Source organism: Amphiprion ocellaris, chromosome 3 (genome assembly GCF_022539595.1).
Source record: "Amphiprion ocellaris isolate individual 3 ecotype Okinawa chromosome 3, ASM2253959v1, whole genome shotgun sequence".
In the NCBI taxonomy this organism is placed as follows: Eukaryota; Metazoa; Chordata; class Actinopteri; family Pomacentridae; genus Amphiprion; species Amphiprion ocellaris.
In genome coordinates, this window is record NC_072768.1 from 35109609 (window position 1) to 35124271 (window position 14663).

General features: G+C 34.4%; 1 protein-coding gene and 1 long non-coding RNA gene across 2 annotated transcripts in view; both read right to left on the bottom strand.

Annotated features, from left to right (window-relative positions):
• LOC129348595 (uncharacterized) overlaps positions 1 to 8399 on the bottom strand; it is a 19091-nt gene extending 10692 nt beyond the window's left edge. The window contains exon 1 of the long non-coding RNA XR_008601191.1: positions 6473 to 8399. This is a non-coding gene — a long non-coding RNA (uncharacterized LOC129348595). The remainder of the gene's footprint in view (positions 1 to 6472) is intronic.
• A 2221-nt stretch (positions 8400 to 10620) lies between these two features.
• The window catches only part of zcchc14 (zinc finger, CCHC domain containing 14), a 52506-nt gene continuing 48463 nt past the window's right edge, over positions 10621 to 14663 (bottom strand). The window contains exon 14 of the mRNA XM_055009268.1: positions 10621 to 13447. Coding sequence (XP_054865243.1) covers positions 13392 to 13447 — 56 coding nt within the window. The 3' untranslated portion in view covers positions 10621 to 13391. The remainder of the gene's footprint in view (positions 13448 to 14663) is intronic.

Genomic DNA, 14663 nt, shown 5'->3' on the forward strand with positions numbered 1-14663 from the left:
GAAAACCTTTCTGGAGTGTTTTTCACAACCTCCTTTACATTATTTCATCATATGGCACGTTTTTACATGTTGAAAAAGCGCATTTTTTTTGACATAGTATACTATGCCGTTTTTTTGCGGCAAAATTCATGATGTTTTTTTTTCAAAGAAAACCTTTCTGGAGTGTTTTTCACGGCCTCCTTTACATTATTTTATCATATGGCACGTTTTTACAACATGTTTGAAAAATGGCATTTTTTTCGACATAGTATAGTAAGGCGTTTTTTTTGCGCCAAAATTCATGATGATTTTTTTTTCACAGAAAACCTTTCTGGAGTGTTTTTCACGCCCTCCTTTACATTATTTCATCATATGGCACGTTTTTACAACATGTTTGAAAAATGGCATTTTTTTTCGACATAGTATAGTAAGGCGTTTTTTTTGCGCCAAAATTCATGATGATTTTTTTTTTCAAAGAAAACCTTTCTGGAGTGTTTTTCACAGCCTCCTTTACATTATTTCATCATATGGCACATTTTTACATGTTGAAAGAGCGCATTTTTTTCGACATAGTATACTATGGTGTTTTTTTCTTGCGCCAAAATTCATAATGATTTTTTTTCAAAGAAAACCTTTCTGGAGTGTTTTTCACGGCCTCCTTTACATTATTTCATCATATGGCACGTTTTTACAACATGTTTGAAAAATGGCATTTTTTTCGACATAGTATAGTAAGGCGTTTTTTTGCGCCAAAATTCATGATGATTTTTTTTCAAAGAAAACCTTTCTGGAGTGTTTTTCACGCCCTCCTTTACATTATTTCATCATATGGCACGTTTTTACAACATGTTTGAAAAATGGCATTTTTTTTCGACATAGTATAGTAAGGCGTTTTTTTTTGCGCCAAAATTCATGATGATTTTTTTTTCACAGAAAACCTTTCTGGAGTGTTTTTCACGCCCTCCTTTACATTATTTCATCATATGGCACATATTTACAACATGTTTGAAAAATGGCATTTTTTTTCGACATAGTATAGTAAGGCGTTTTTTTTGCGCCAAAATTCATGATGATTTTTTTTCACAGAAAACCTTTCTGGAGTGTTTTTCACGCCCTCCTTTACATTATTTCATCATATGGCACGTTTTTACATGTTGAAAGAGCGCATTTTTTTCGACATAGTATACTATGGTGTTTTTTTCTTGCGCCAAAATTCATAATGATTTTTTTTCAAAGAAAACCTTTCTGGAGTGTTTTTCACGGCCTCCTTTACATTATTTCATCATATGGCACGTTTTTACAACATGTTTGAAAAATGGCATTTTTTTTCGACATAGTATAGTAAGGCGTTTTTTTTGCGCCAAAATTCATGAGATTTTTTTTTCAAAGAAAACCTTTCTGGAGTGTTTTTCACGGCCTCCTTTACATTATTTTATCATATGGCATGTTTTTACAACATGTTTGAAAAATGGCATGTTTTTACAACATGTTTGAAAAATGGCATTTTTTTTCGACATAGTAAAGTAAGGCGTTTTTTTTGCGCCAAAATTCATGATGATTTTTTTTTTCACAGAAAACCTTTCTGGAGTGTTTTTCACAACCTCCTTTACATTATTTCATCATATGGCACGTTTTTACATGTTGAAAAAGCGCATTTTTTTTGACATAGTATACTATGGCGTTTTTTTTTTTGCGCCAAAATTCATGATGATTTTTTTTCAAAGAAAACCTTTCTGGAGTGTTTTTTCACAGCCTCCTTTACATTATTTCATCATATGGCATGTTTTTACAACATGTTTGAAAAATGGCATGTTTTTACAACATGTTTGAAAAATGGCATTTTTTTTCGACATAGTAAAGTAAGGCGTTTTTCTGCGGCAAAATTCATGATATTTTTTTTTCACAGAAAACCTTTCTGGAGTGTTTTTCACGCCCTCCTTTACATTATTTCATCATATGGCACGTTTTTACAACATGTTTGAAAAATGGCATTTTTTTTCGACATAGTATACTATGGCGTTTTTTTTTTTTGCGCCAAAATTCATGATGATTTTTTTTTCAAAGAAAACCTTTCTGGAGTGTTTTTTCACAGCCTCCTTTACATTATTTCATCATATGGCACGTTTTTACATGTTGAAAAAGCGCATTTTTTTCGACATAGTATACTATGGCGTTTTTTTGAGCCAAAAGTCATGATGATTTTTTTTTCAAAGAAAACCTTTCTGGAGTGTTTTTCACAACCTCCTTTACATTATTTCATCATATGGCACGTTTTTACATGTTGAAAAAGCGCATTTTTTTGACATAGTATACTATGCCGTTTTTTTGCGGCAAAATTCATGATGTTTTTTTTTCAAAGAAAACCTTTCTGGAGTGTTTTTCACGGCCTCCTTTACATTATTTTATCATATGGCACGTTTTTACAACATGTTTGAAAAATGGCATTTTTTTTCGACATAGTATAGTAAGGCGTTTTTTTTGCGCCAAAATTCATGATGATTTTTTTTTTCACAGAAAACCTTTCTGGAGTGTTTTTCACGCCCTCCTTTACATTATTTCATCATATGGCACGTTTTTACAACATGTTTGAAAAATGGCATTTTTTTTCGACATAGTATAGTAAGGCGTTTTTTTTGCGCCAAAATCATGATGATTTTTTTTTTCAAAGAAAACCTTTCTGGAGTGTTTTTCACAGCCTCCTTTACATTATTTCATCATATGGCACATTTTTACATGTTGAAAGAGCGCATTTTTTTCGACATAGTATACTATGGTGTTTTTTTCTTGCGCCAAAATTCATAATGATTTTTTTTCAAAGAAAACCTTTCTGGAGTGTTTTTCACGGCCTCCTTTACATTATTTCATCATATGGCACGTTTTTACAACATGTTTGAAAAATGGCATTTTTTTTCGACATAGTATAGTAAGGCGTTTTTTTGCGCCAAAATTCATGATGATTTTTTTTTCAAAGAAAACCTTTCTGGAGTGTTTTTCACGCCCTCCTTTACATTATTTCATCATATGGCACGTTTTTACAACATGTTTGAAAAATGGCATTTTTTTTCGACATAGTAAAGTAAGGCGTTTTTTTTTGCGCCAAAATTCATGATGATTTTTTTTTTCACAGAAAACCTTTCTGGAGTGTTTTTCACAACCTCCTTTACATTATTTCATCATATGGCACATATTTACAACATGTTTGAAAAATGGCATTTTTTTTCGACATAGTATAGTAAGGCGTTTTTTTTGCGCCAAAATTCATGATGATTTTTTTTCACAGAAAACCTTTCTGGAGTGTTTTTCACGCCCTCCTTTACATTATTTCATCATATGGCACGTTTTTACATGTTGAAAGAGCGCATTTTTTTCGACATAGTATACTATGGTGTTTTTTTCTTGCGCCAAAATTCATAATGATTTTTTTTCAAAGAAAACCTTTCTGGAGTGTTTTTCACGGCCTCCTTTACATTATTTCATCATATGGCACGTTTTTACAACATGTTTGAAAAATGGCATTTTTTTTCGACATAGTATAGTAAGGCGTTTTTTTTGCGCCAAAATTCATGACGATTTTTTTTTCAAAGAAAACCTTTCTGGAGTGTTTTTCACGGCCTCCTTTACATTATTTTATCATATGGCATGTTTTTACAACATGTTTGAAAAATGGCATGTTTTTACAACATGTTTGAAAAATGGCATTTTTTTTCGACATAGTAAAGTAAGGCGTTTTTTTTGCGCCAAAATTCATGATGATTTTTTTTTTCACAGAAAACCTTTCTGGAGTGTTTTTCACAACCTCCTTTACATTATTTCATCATATGGCACGTTTTTACATGTTGAAAAAGCGCATTTTTTTTGACATAGTATACTATGGCGTTTTTTTTTTTGCGCCAAAATTCATGATGATTTTTTTTTCAAAGAAAACCTTTCTGGAGTGTTTTTTCACAGCCTCCTTTACATTATTTCATCATATGGCATGTTTTTACAACATGTTTGAAAAATGGCATGTTTTTACAACATGTTTGAAAAATGGCATTTTTTTTCGACATAGTAAAGTAAGGCGTTTTTCTGCGGCAAAATTCATGATATTTTTTTTTCACAGAAAACCTTTCTGGAGTGTTTTTCACGCCCTCCTTTACATTATTTCATCATATGGCACGTTTTTACAACATGTTTGAAAAATGGCATTTTTTTTCGACATAGTATACTATGGCGTTTTTTTTTTTGCGCCAAAATTCATGATGATTTTTTTTTCAAAGAAAACCTTTCTGGAGTGTTTTTCACAGCCTCCTTTACATTATTTCATCATATGGCACGTTTTTACAACATGTTGAAAAATCACATTTTTTTTCGACATACTATGGCGTGTTTTTGCGCCAAAATTCATGATGATTTTTTTTTTTTAAAGAAAACCTTTCTGGAGTGTTTTTCACAGCCTCCTTTACATTATTTCATCATATGGCACGTTTTTACATGTTGAAAAAACGCATTTTTTTCGACATAGTATACTATGGTGCTTTTTTGCGCCAAAATTCATGATAATATTCTTTTTCAAAGAAAACCTTTCTGGAGTGTTTTTCGCGGCCTCCTTTACATTATTTCATCATATGGCACGTTTTTACAACATGTTTGAGAAATGGCATTTTTCTTCGACATAGTATACTATGGCTTTTTTTGCCCCAAAATTCATGATAATATTCTTTTTCAAAGAAAACCTTTCTGGAGTGTTTTTCACGCCCTCCTTTACATTATTTCATCATATGGCACGTTTTTACAACATGTTTGAAAAATGGCATTTTTTTTCGACATAGTATAGTAAGGCGTTTTTTTTGCGCCAAAATTCATGATGATTTTTTTTTCAAAGAAACCCTTTCTGGAGTGTTTTTCACAGCCTCCTTTACATTATTTCATCATATGGCACGTTTTTACAACATGTTTGAAAAATGGCATTTTTCTTCGACATAGTATACTATGGCTTTTTTTGCCCCAAAATTCATGATGATTATTTTTCAAAGAAAACCTTTCTGGAGTGTTTTTCACGGCCTACTTTACATTATTTCATGATATGGCACGTTTTTACAACATGTTGAAAAACTGCATTTTTTTCCGACATAGTATACTATGGCGTTTTTTTTGCGCCATAATTCATGATGATTTTTTCTTTCAAAGAAAACCTTTCTGGAGTGTTTTTCACGGCCTCCTTTACATTATTTCATCATATGGCAAATTTTTACATGTTGAAAAAGCGCACTGTTTTTTCGACATAGTATACTATGGCATTTTTTTTGCGCCAAAATTCATGATGATTTTTTTTCAAAGAAAACCTTTCTGGAGTGTTTTTCACGGCCTACTTTACATTATTTCATCATATGGCACGTTTTTACAACTTTGAAAAATTGCATTTTTTTTCTGACATAGTATACTACGGCGTTTTTTTCTTGCGCCAAAATTCATGATGATTATTTTTCAAAGAAAACCTTTCTGGAGTGTTTTTCACGGCCTCCTTTACATTATTTCATCATATGGCAAATTTTTACAACATGTTGAAAAAGCGCACAGTTTTTTCGACATAGTATACTATGGCGTTTTTTGTGCAAAAATTCATGATGATTTTTTTTTTTCAAAGAAAACCTTTCTGGAGTGTTTTTCACGGCCTACTTTACATTATTTCATCATATGGCACGTTTTTACAACATGTTGAAAAACTGCATTTTTTTTCCACATAGTATACTATGGTGTTTTTTTCTTGCGGCAAAATTCATAATGATTTTTTTTCAAAGAAAACCTTTCTGGAGTGTTTTTCACGGCCTCCTTTACATTATTTCATCATATGGCACGTTTTTACAACATGTTTGAAAAATGGCATTTTTTTTCGACATAGTATAGTAAGGCGTTTTTTTGCGGCAAAATTCATGATGATTTTTTTTTTCAAAGAAAATCTTTCTGGAGTGTTTTTCACGGCCTCCTTTACATCATTTCATCATATGGCACGTTTTTACAACGTGTTTGAAAAATCGCATTTTTTTTCGACATAGTATAGTAAGGCGTTTTTTTTGCGCCAAACTTCATGATGATTTTTTTTTCAAAGAAAACCTTTCTGGAGTGTTTTTCACAGCCTCCTTTACATTATTTCATCATATGGCACGTTTTTACAACATGTTGAAAAGGCGCTTCTTTTTTGACATAGTATACTATGGCGTTTTTTTGCGGCAAAATTCATGATTTTTTTTTCAAAGAAAACCTTTCTGGAGTGTTTTTCATGGCCTACTTTACATTATTTCATCATATGGCACGTTTTTACAACATGTTGAAAAAGTGCATTTTTTTTCGACAGTATACTATGGCGTTTTTTTTTGCGCCAAAATTCATGATGATTTTTTTTTTCAAAGAAAACCTTTCTGGAGTGTTTTTCACAGCCTCCTTTACATTATTTCATCATATGGCACGTTTTTACAACATGTTGAAAAATCGCATTTTTTTCCTCACTTCTCACCTGATGAAGACCAACGGAGAGGATTGTCCTCAGGAACCTCCGTCCCCAGGTGAGCCCACATCTGGATCCACTGCAGTTCGCCTACCAACCGAACATTGGAGTGGATGATGCAGTGGTCTACCTGCTGCACAGATCGCTGACTCACCTGGAGAACCCCAGCAGCACTGTGAGGGTCATGCTCTTTGACTTCTCCAGTGCTTTCAACACAATCCAGCCTTCTCTGCTCAGGGTGAAGCTTGAAGGAGCGGGAGTAGACTGTCACCTGGCTGCTTGGACCATCGACTACCTCACCAACAGACCACAGTACGTGAGGCTTCAGGACTGTGTGTCTGATGTGGAAGTCAGCAGCATGGAGGTCCACAGGGGACAGTGCTCTCTCCCTTTCTCTTCACCCTGTACATATCGGACTTCCACTACAACTCTGGGACCTGTCACCTCCAGAAGTTCTCCGATGATACAGCCATTGTTGGGTGTGTATCTGAAGGGGACGAACGGGAGTACAGGATGGTCATCTCTGACTTTGTGGACTGGTGTGAGCGAAACCATCTGCAGCTCAACGCCAGTAAGACGAAGGAGATGATCGTGGACTTCAGCAGGAGGAGGACACCCCAGACTGTACCGGTGAACATCCAGGGTTTGGACATTGACATGGTGGACACATAAAAATACCTGGGTGTTCACCTCAACAATAAACTGGACTGGACACACAATACAGAGGTTCTGTACAAGAAGGGCCAAAGTCGTCTCCACCTGCTGAGGAGACTGAGGTCCTTTGGAGTGTGCAGGACTCTGCTCAGGACATTTTATGACTCTGTGGTAGCATCTGCTATCTTCTATGCAGTGGTCTGCTGGGGAGCAGGAGCACTGAAAGGGACAGAAAGAGACTAAACAGAAGGTCAGGAGGAGGTTCTGTCCTGGACTGTTCCCTGGACTCCATAGAGGAGGTGGGTGAGAGGAGGATGTTGGCAAAGCTCACATCCATCATGGACAATCCCTCTCACCCACTGCATGACACTGTGGGGTCTTTAAGCAGCTCCTTCAGCAGCAGACTGAGACATCCACCCTGCAAGAAAGAGCGCTATCACAGGTCCTTCATTCCATCTGCTATAAGACTTTACAACATCAGCATCACTGGCTGATGTTAACATAAACTGGACTCATATCATTACCACCCCAAACCATAAAATTTGCACAGACATTATTGCACTGCTACATCTTTGCACTTTTAAACTTTATTTTTTTAAGCCACTTTATACTACATTGTCTTACAGTGTGTCAATACTGCACTATTTCATCCTCATCTCTCACCCCTGTATATATTGTAAATATTATTACTACTGTTCTATTATTATTTTATTCCTACATTTATTGCTACATAAGCTGCTGTAACAATGTGAATTTCCCCTGGCGTGGGGAGATGATCTTTTTTGCCAACATAGTATACTATGCCGTTTTTTTGCGCCAAAATTCATGATGATTTTCTTTTCAAAGAAAACCTTTCTGGAGTGTTTTTCACGGCCTCCTTTACATTATTTCATCATATGGCACGTTTTTACAACGTTGAAAAATCGCATTTTTTTTTCAAACATAGTATACTATAGCGTTTTTTTTTTGTGCCAAAATTCATGACAATTTTTTGTTTCTATGCTATACTATGACATTTTTAGAGCGACATGCTATACTATGATGTTTGTTGGACGACATGCTATACTATGACGTTTTCAGAGCAACATGTTAAAGTATGACGTTTTCAGAGCGACATGCTATACTATGATGTTTTTAGAGCGACATGCTATACTATGACATTTTCAGAGCGACATGCTATACTATGACGTTTTTAGAGCAAAGGCTATACTGTAACGTTTTCAGAGCGACATGCTATACTATGATGTTTTTAGAGCGACATGCTATACTATGACATTTTCAGAGCGACATGCTATACCAGGACGTTTTTAGAGCGACATGTTAAAGTATGACATTTTCAGAGCGACATACTATACTATGACGTTTTTAGAGCGACATGCTAAACTATGATTGTTTTAGAGCGACATGCTATACTATGACGTTTTTTGGACAGCATGCTATACTGTGACGTTCTTTGAGCGACATGCTATACTACGATATTTTTAGAGCGACATGCTATACTATGATGTTTGTTGGACAAACCAGATGAGGTTTTCCTTCTGTTGGCTTCACTCAGAAGATCCTCACAGTAAACATGAGACAGCTGAGATGTAGACAGACATCACAGTATCAGCATCAACAGTAGAGGTTCATTTTAAAGTGACCCTGGAAAGATTTCCTCTGTCATATATAGTTTTCCAAGCACTGAAAGACAGAAATGCCTGTAGTCACTTTAACTTTAGGGAGAGGATTTTATTATCCAGCTTATCTGTGCTGTAATTTAAATGTAATAACTGTGGTGTTCATCATTACTTTGGTCATATTCTGGGAAGTTATTTTTCCAATCTGTACTACAGGAATAAGTACTTAAGTACTACAACATGTGAATCAGTCATTAAACAATGATAACGACTAGAGAGCAGATTTACTGTTTTCTCCAGTTTAACTTCAGAGACTCAGCAGATATTCAGGACTACTGACAACACAGAACCTTAACCTTAATGTTTTAATCACATTTAGGTTTTCTAAACGTTACATTAATGTGAACCAGCATCTCCATGAACAGATTTATTAACTAAATGCACCACATTACAGTAACACAACACACTTCAGCTGTTTACATGAAACACAACAGAAACATCGTTAGCTTAACGCTACGTTAGCTTAATGCTACGTTAGCTTTAATCAGGCTACTACTGAGCAGCTAGCTCGGTTAGCATCGCTAACATTAAAGCTAATATTTACTATGCTAACTTTCTTCTCTGGTCAACACACACTGAAACAAACTCCACCAACATCTGGAGTGCATGGCTCACATTATATCTGACACTAAAGCTGCATATAAAGTGCATTAAAAGCGGCACCGATACGAAAATAAACATTTACTTACCGAACTATCAGAGTCCTTTCAGTGTCTCCTGGTAGAATCAGCCGAAGGTAGAAAACTGGTTAAAACAAGCCAACGGGCAGGAAAACTGTCTGTGGAAAATGTTCTGCTGCTGCACCGATAAATAAACCAACAGTTATTATAGCAGAATTAATCCAAACGAGGAGAGCAGAGTCTCTGCTGCCTCCTCCATAGGACCTGTCAATCATTCCAGACCGGACAGTCAATCAAGTAGTCCCGCCCCCTGGCTTCGCAAAATTTTAACGCTCTATAAAAAAAAATCAATATTGATTTATTTTAAGATCGGCCACCTGATCTCTCATTTTGACCATGAAAACTCACGAAAAAAAATGTATGTACAGTCTATGCATCGTACTCTGTTTGGCTCCACACTTGCTGATGACCACTTCCGGTCTCAGAAAATGAAAAAACTGACCTTTTTTCGTTTCTGTCTCTTACTGATTTTATTTTCGTTATCCTAAACATAAAATGAAAATCAAAGCATTTTTTAAAAAAATTGTATATCCCTTTTTGATCATGAAAAGGAAAAACGCCTTGTATTTCAATTTTAAGTTTTGTATTTTAAAACAAAAATCAAATAACCACTGGTTTTTTGTTTTTCAACACCCGTTTCAGAACGGAAAATCCAATTACCAGATAAATACACGGACCCATATCATAGCCAGATTTTTTTGTATTTATTTGATATTGAATATGCTAAATAAATACATAACAGCATAATCAGCTCAATAAATAAATATTCCTATGAAACAAATAGATGAATACATGTAAGAATAAATAAGCTTTTATTTTAAAGACCACTACTTTTTTATATTTAATATGTATTTTAAATCATTTATTTATTTATTTTTAGATATATTTTCATTAATATATTTATATATTTGTTTATTATTGAATTATAAAAATGGGCACATTTTTCTAAATGTCTTATAAATCACATATAAAAAGCTAAATTAAAAAAAGTTTAGATGATACATTTTAAGACTTTTTAAAGACAACTTTCATACATTTTTAAGGACATTTAATGCCTTAATTTTGCATAAATTCATAATGAATAAACTCAAGGATCTTTGGATAATTGTACACATTAACTAAATAAATAATGTGGAGAACGTGATGAAAGGCTGAATCAGAAAATATTTTATTACTTAACCATGTTTTTCCCTCAAATGTCAGAACAGTCAAGTCTTAAAACACAATAAAAATATAAAATCCAGCCTGTTACAAATGAACTGGGTAATTAGAAACGGTGTTCAGACATTTGCACACAAATATTTGAAAAGCACACTTAACCAGAGATGAAGCAACATGCATGCTGGAGCGTCACTTTATCAAGTTCTACTGCTCAAAGAGTCACAAAAACAAAATGAAACCTACAAAATTGGAACCATGTGTCCAAACACAGGAGCTGTTCTTTGGTAAAAGCTATTTTTAAAAAAAAAAGAAAATCCAAGGCAACTATTGAAAAAATATGTTTTTCTACAACCATGTCGACTGAGACAGTCGCGCTGCTGAAATTTGAATTAACATTCGGCTGACTAACTGATTCTGAGCCCCAAACACAAAACCCTAAAGATGTTTTTTATTACAATACAAAAGCACATTGCAGACAGAAGTTGCTACACATACTTAAAGTTCAGTATTTTCCATTTTAAATAAGCGCCCGTGTGCCAGCGCTGCACCCTCCAGGGGCACAGATAGAGTTTCATCTGAAGGACCAGCTGTCCTCATGTCTGTTCGGGTCCTGCCCAGCAACTCGCCCACCGCCGGAGACTCCAACACACCCACAAACACTTCCTCTCACTTCTTCTAACTCTTTAACTCCACGACCACCCGCTAACGTCCGCAGAAAGACGCATGAATTACAAAAATAAGCAGCTCCATCTCCGCTGCAGTGACAACAACTCCCACTGAAGCAGGAAAATCAAAGACCAGACAGAACGAGCAGATAATTGGCACTTTGAAATGTTTATCCACCTTGATGTAAACTGCAGACACTGAACAGTCTGGAAATAATTCAGTCTAACTAATGTCCTGTTGTAGAGGAACACTGTTTTGCTCTCAGGTTGGCTCAGAGGTTGACAAAAAGGACCAAAAACTGTGTATAAAGATGGATCCTCACTTCCTCCACTGTATAAAAGCCAAAATATTGTGGATATGAGTGTGTGGAGATGTGGTATCCAGGTTAGTACTTGAACTTCAAGTAACCCAGCAGCCACAAATCTTTATGTACTGTCACGAATGCTGGCTCTACATTTATCATTGTCAAGCTACATATCAACTCTTTGTTTCCCCATAGGCTGGTTGTGCTGTTTTTAAAATTATAGCTTCTTTTTTTATGATTCTGGCTTCTTAAATTTGACTTATTGTGGTTTTTCTTATTCTTCTACGACAGTAAACTGGACATCTTTGAGCTTTGAACAACACTGATTGACATTTTTCACCATTTTTTTTTAACATTTTACCACAATTTACAAAATTAACATCATTCCGTATCGACAGAGGCTTAAATCTAGCCCTTTAGACCATAAACCGATCAGGAAAATGTTCACTAAGGTAACAAATCAAGCGGGATATAGGGTAATTTTCTCACAGGCTTCTATAGAAGCTTTTACAACCGGAGGAGTCGCCCCCTGCTGGCTGTTAGATAGAATACATGTTTAAGGCACTTCACTGCTGGCTTCACTTTTTAGACCATCCATCTGTTGCCCATGTTTCCTATACAGTCTATGGTTTATCCTCAGGCACAGTTGGAGGAAAACTACAAACAAGAAGAAGGCAGGTGCAGCTTTCCTCTCCGGTTCCATTTAAAATGCTTCATCCACAAAGCAAGTGTTTATTTATAGACTGAATGCCTTGATTTGTGAGTGGCTGCTAAGGCCTTTTCTATTTAACTGTAGCTTAGAAAACATGTGTGTGACTTTGCAGCTTTGTGCAAAAAAGGTGCTGTTTGCTGACCTGTATACAAACAGGTGCATAGGAGTTGAACTAAAGGTTCATATCAGAAGGAAACTGAATGAATTCACTGCAAGGTAATGTTTTCTTGACGAGCAACATGTATTCAGGTTGTTTTTGAATCACCTGCTTGTTCTTTCTATCAACCTGGACATGATAATTATGGGAGCTGACAAGAAATGTAAACGTTTTATAGGTTTATCTACCATAAATCTGGTATAACGGACTTTCCTACTGCTTGTTTTAAGGTTGTCAGCTTTGAAACTGTTGACCAGTAACCACTGAACACTGTCAGTTCAGTTCTACATTGAACCTGTGTCCTCTTTTAAAAACAGAAGATGAAAGTAACTCTTATTGTGGACAAATCAACCGTTAAAAGCAACGAGCTAAAACCTGATCGGACCACATACAGAAGGAAACTCCTTGAAGTTCCACAAAACTCCAGTAAATCTAAACCAAGTAGAGAAAACACTGAAGCAAACCTGCGACTGTGTGTGTGTTGTGTGTCTAAAGCAGCCACAATCAGGGCCGCAATAAGTGCACGACTCAACTAGAACAAGTGAAAAACACACTTGACTTAAGTTCTTTGGACAAGCCTTTGGTTTGAAGCCTCCAGGCGACTAGAAAAGCTCCGCTGTTTGGCAGGTGAGCTGCTGCTGCTGCTGCTGCTGTTGTTGGGATTTTGCGGTGAAACAACGCTGTAGGTTGAAGCAGAGTTTACTAAAGTTCAGCTCCTCTTGCAGCTCGTGTTTCTATCTGAGGAGATCTGAGAGAAACACACCGTTTCTTCTGCGTCCTCCGCTCATCTCCGTGTTCACGTCGCGATAATAGAATCAGAAAGGCCTCTGTGCGTTCAGATCTGGAGTCTTTAAAGCAGCTCGTCTTCGTGAGGTACGGTTGTGTCGGCAGTTCGACGGTTCAGATCCTCGCCTGTTAATCCACTGAGTCCTTACTGTCGGAGTGAGGAGTGAACTTCAGCCGGAAAGTTCCTGAGAAACGGCAGAAAAACACTTCTAAACTGAAGAATTATGGAGACGGCAAGGGTTCAGTGTGAAATTAACAAAAATATAATAATAATAATAATAATAATAATAATAATAATAATAATAATAATAATAATAATAATAATAATAATAATAATAATAATAATAATAAATATTAATATTATTGCTATTATTATTATTATTATTATTATTATTATTATTATTATTATTATTATTATTATTATTATTATATAAATTAGCATAAATTACTATAAATATTTTTAAAATAGTAAATATATTGATTTCACAAATGGCATTATCACCTTTTATTTAAAGGGACATTAAAATGGCATTATGAGATTAAAAATGTGACTTCTTGAAAATAAAATTTAATTATTACGTCTTTTAAACTCATACTAAAACAATGCATTTTGAAGTAAAAAAATACAAATATGAAATACACTGCTTGCAATATTATAATAAAAAAATGTCATTATGAAATAAAAAAGTGACACTATGATAAAAACTACATAATAAAAGAGAAAGTCATTATATATTTAAAAACTGCATTTAGAAATAAAAAACAGGACATTATAAAATAAAAAGTGACACTATGATATAAACTACAGTAGGAAACACAGAGTCACTATATTTTAAAAAACTGCATTATGATTTTTTTTTAAAAAGGCATTATTATATAATAAAAAATTGACATTGAAATAAAAAAAACTGCATTTAGAAATAAAAAAATATGACACTGACTTGCATGACAAAGCTGGTCACTAGCATTATGAAATAAAAATGAAATTATTAAATAAAAAAGTACACACATACACATATATACATGCAATACAATAACTTTATTTTTTTACATATATATATATATATATATATATATATATATATATATATATATCACTTTATTTTCTATATATATTTCAGTATAAGATTTAAATAAGAGATGAACAAATTCAGCAAATAATTTTCCTGCTTTCTATTATTTAAAAAAATTAAGAATAACTCATGAACGGCTTCTAATATTTAATGTTTTTTACAGTTTAGAACTTAGAATTTGCCTTTATTTTAGCATTTAACTTTTACTTTTTAAGCAGTTTGTTTAGAAAGTAAAGTGAGTCAGACCTGTTTAATTTTGCCTTTAAATAAAGAGAAAACTGAAAATTATTTGAAATCCAAATGAAGGTAAGATGGAGAAAAAGTGAGA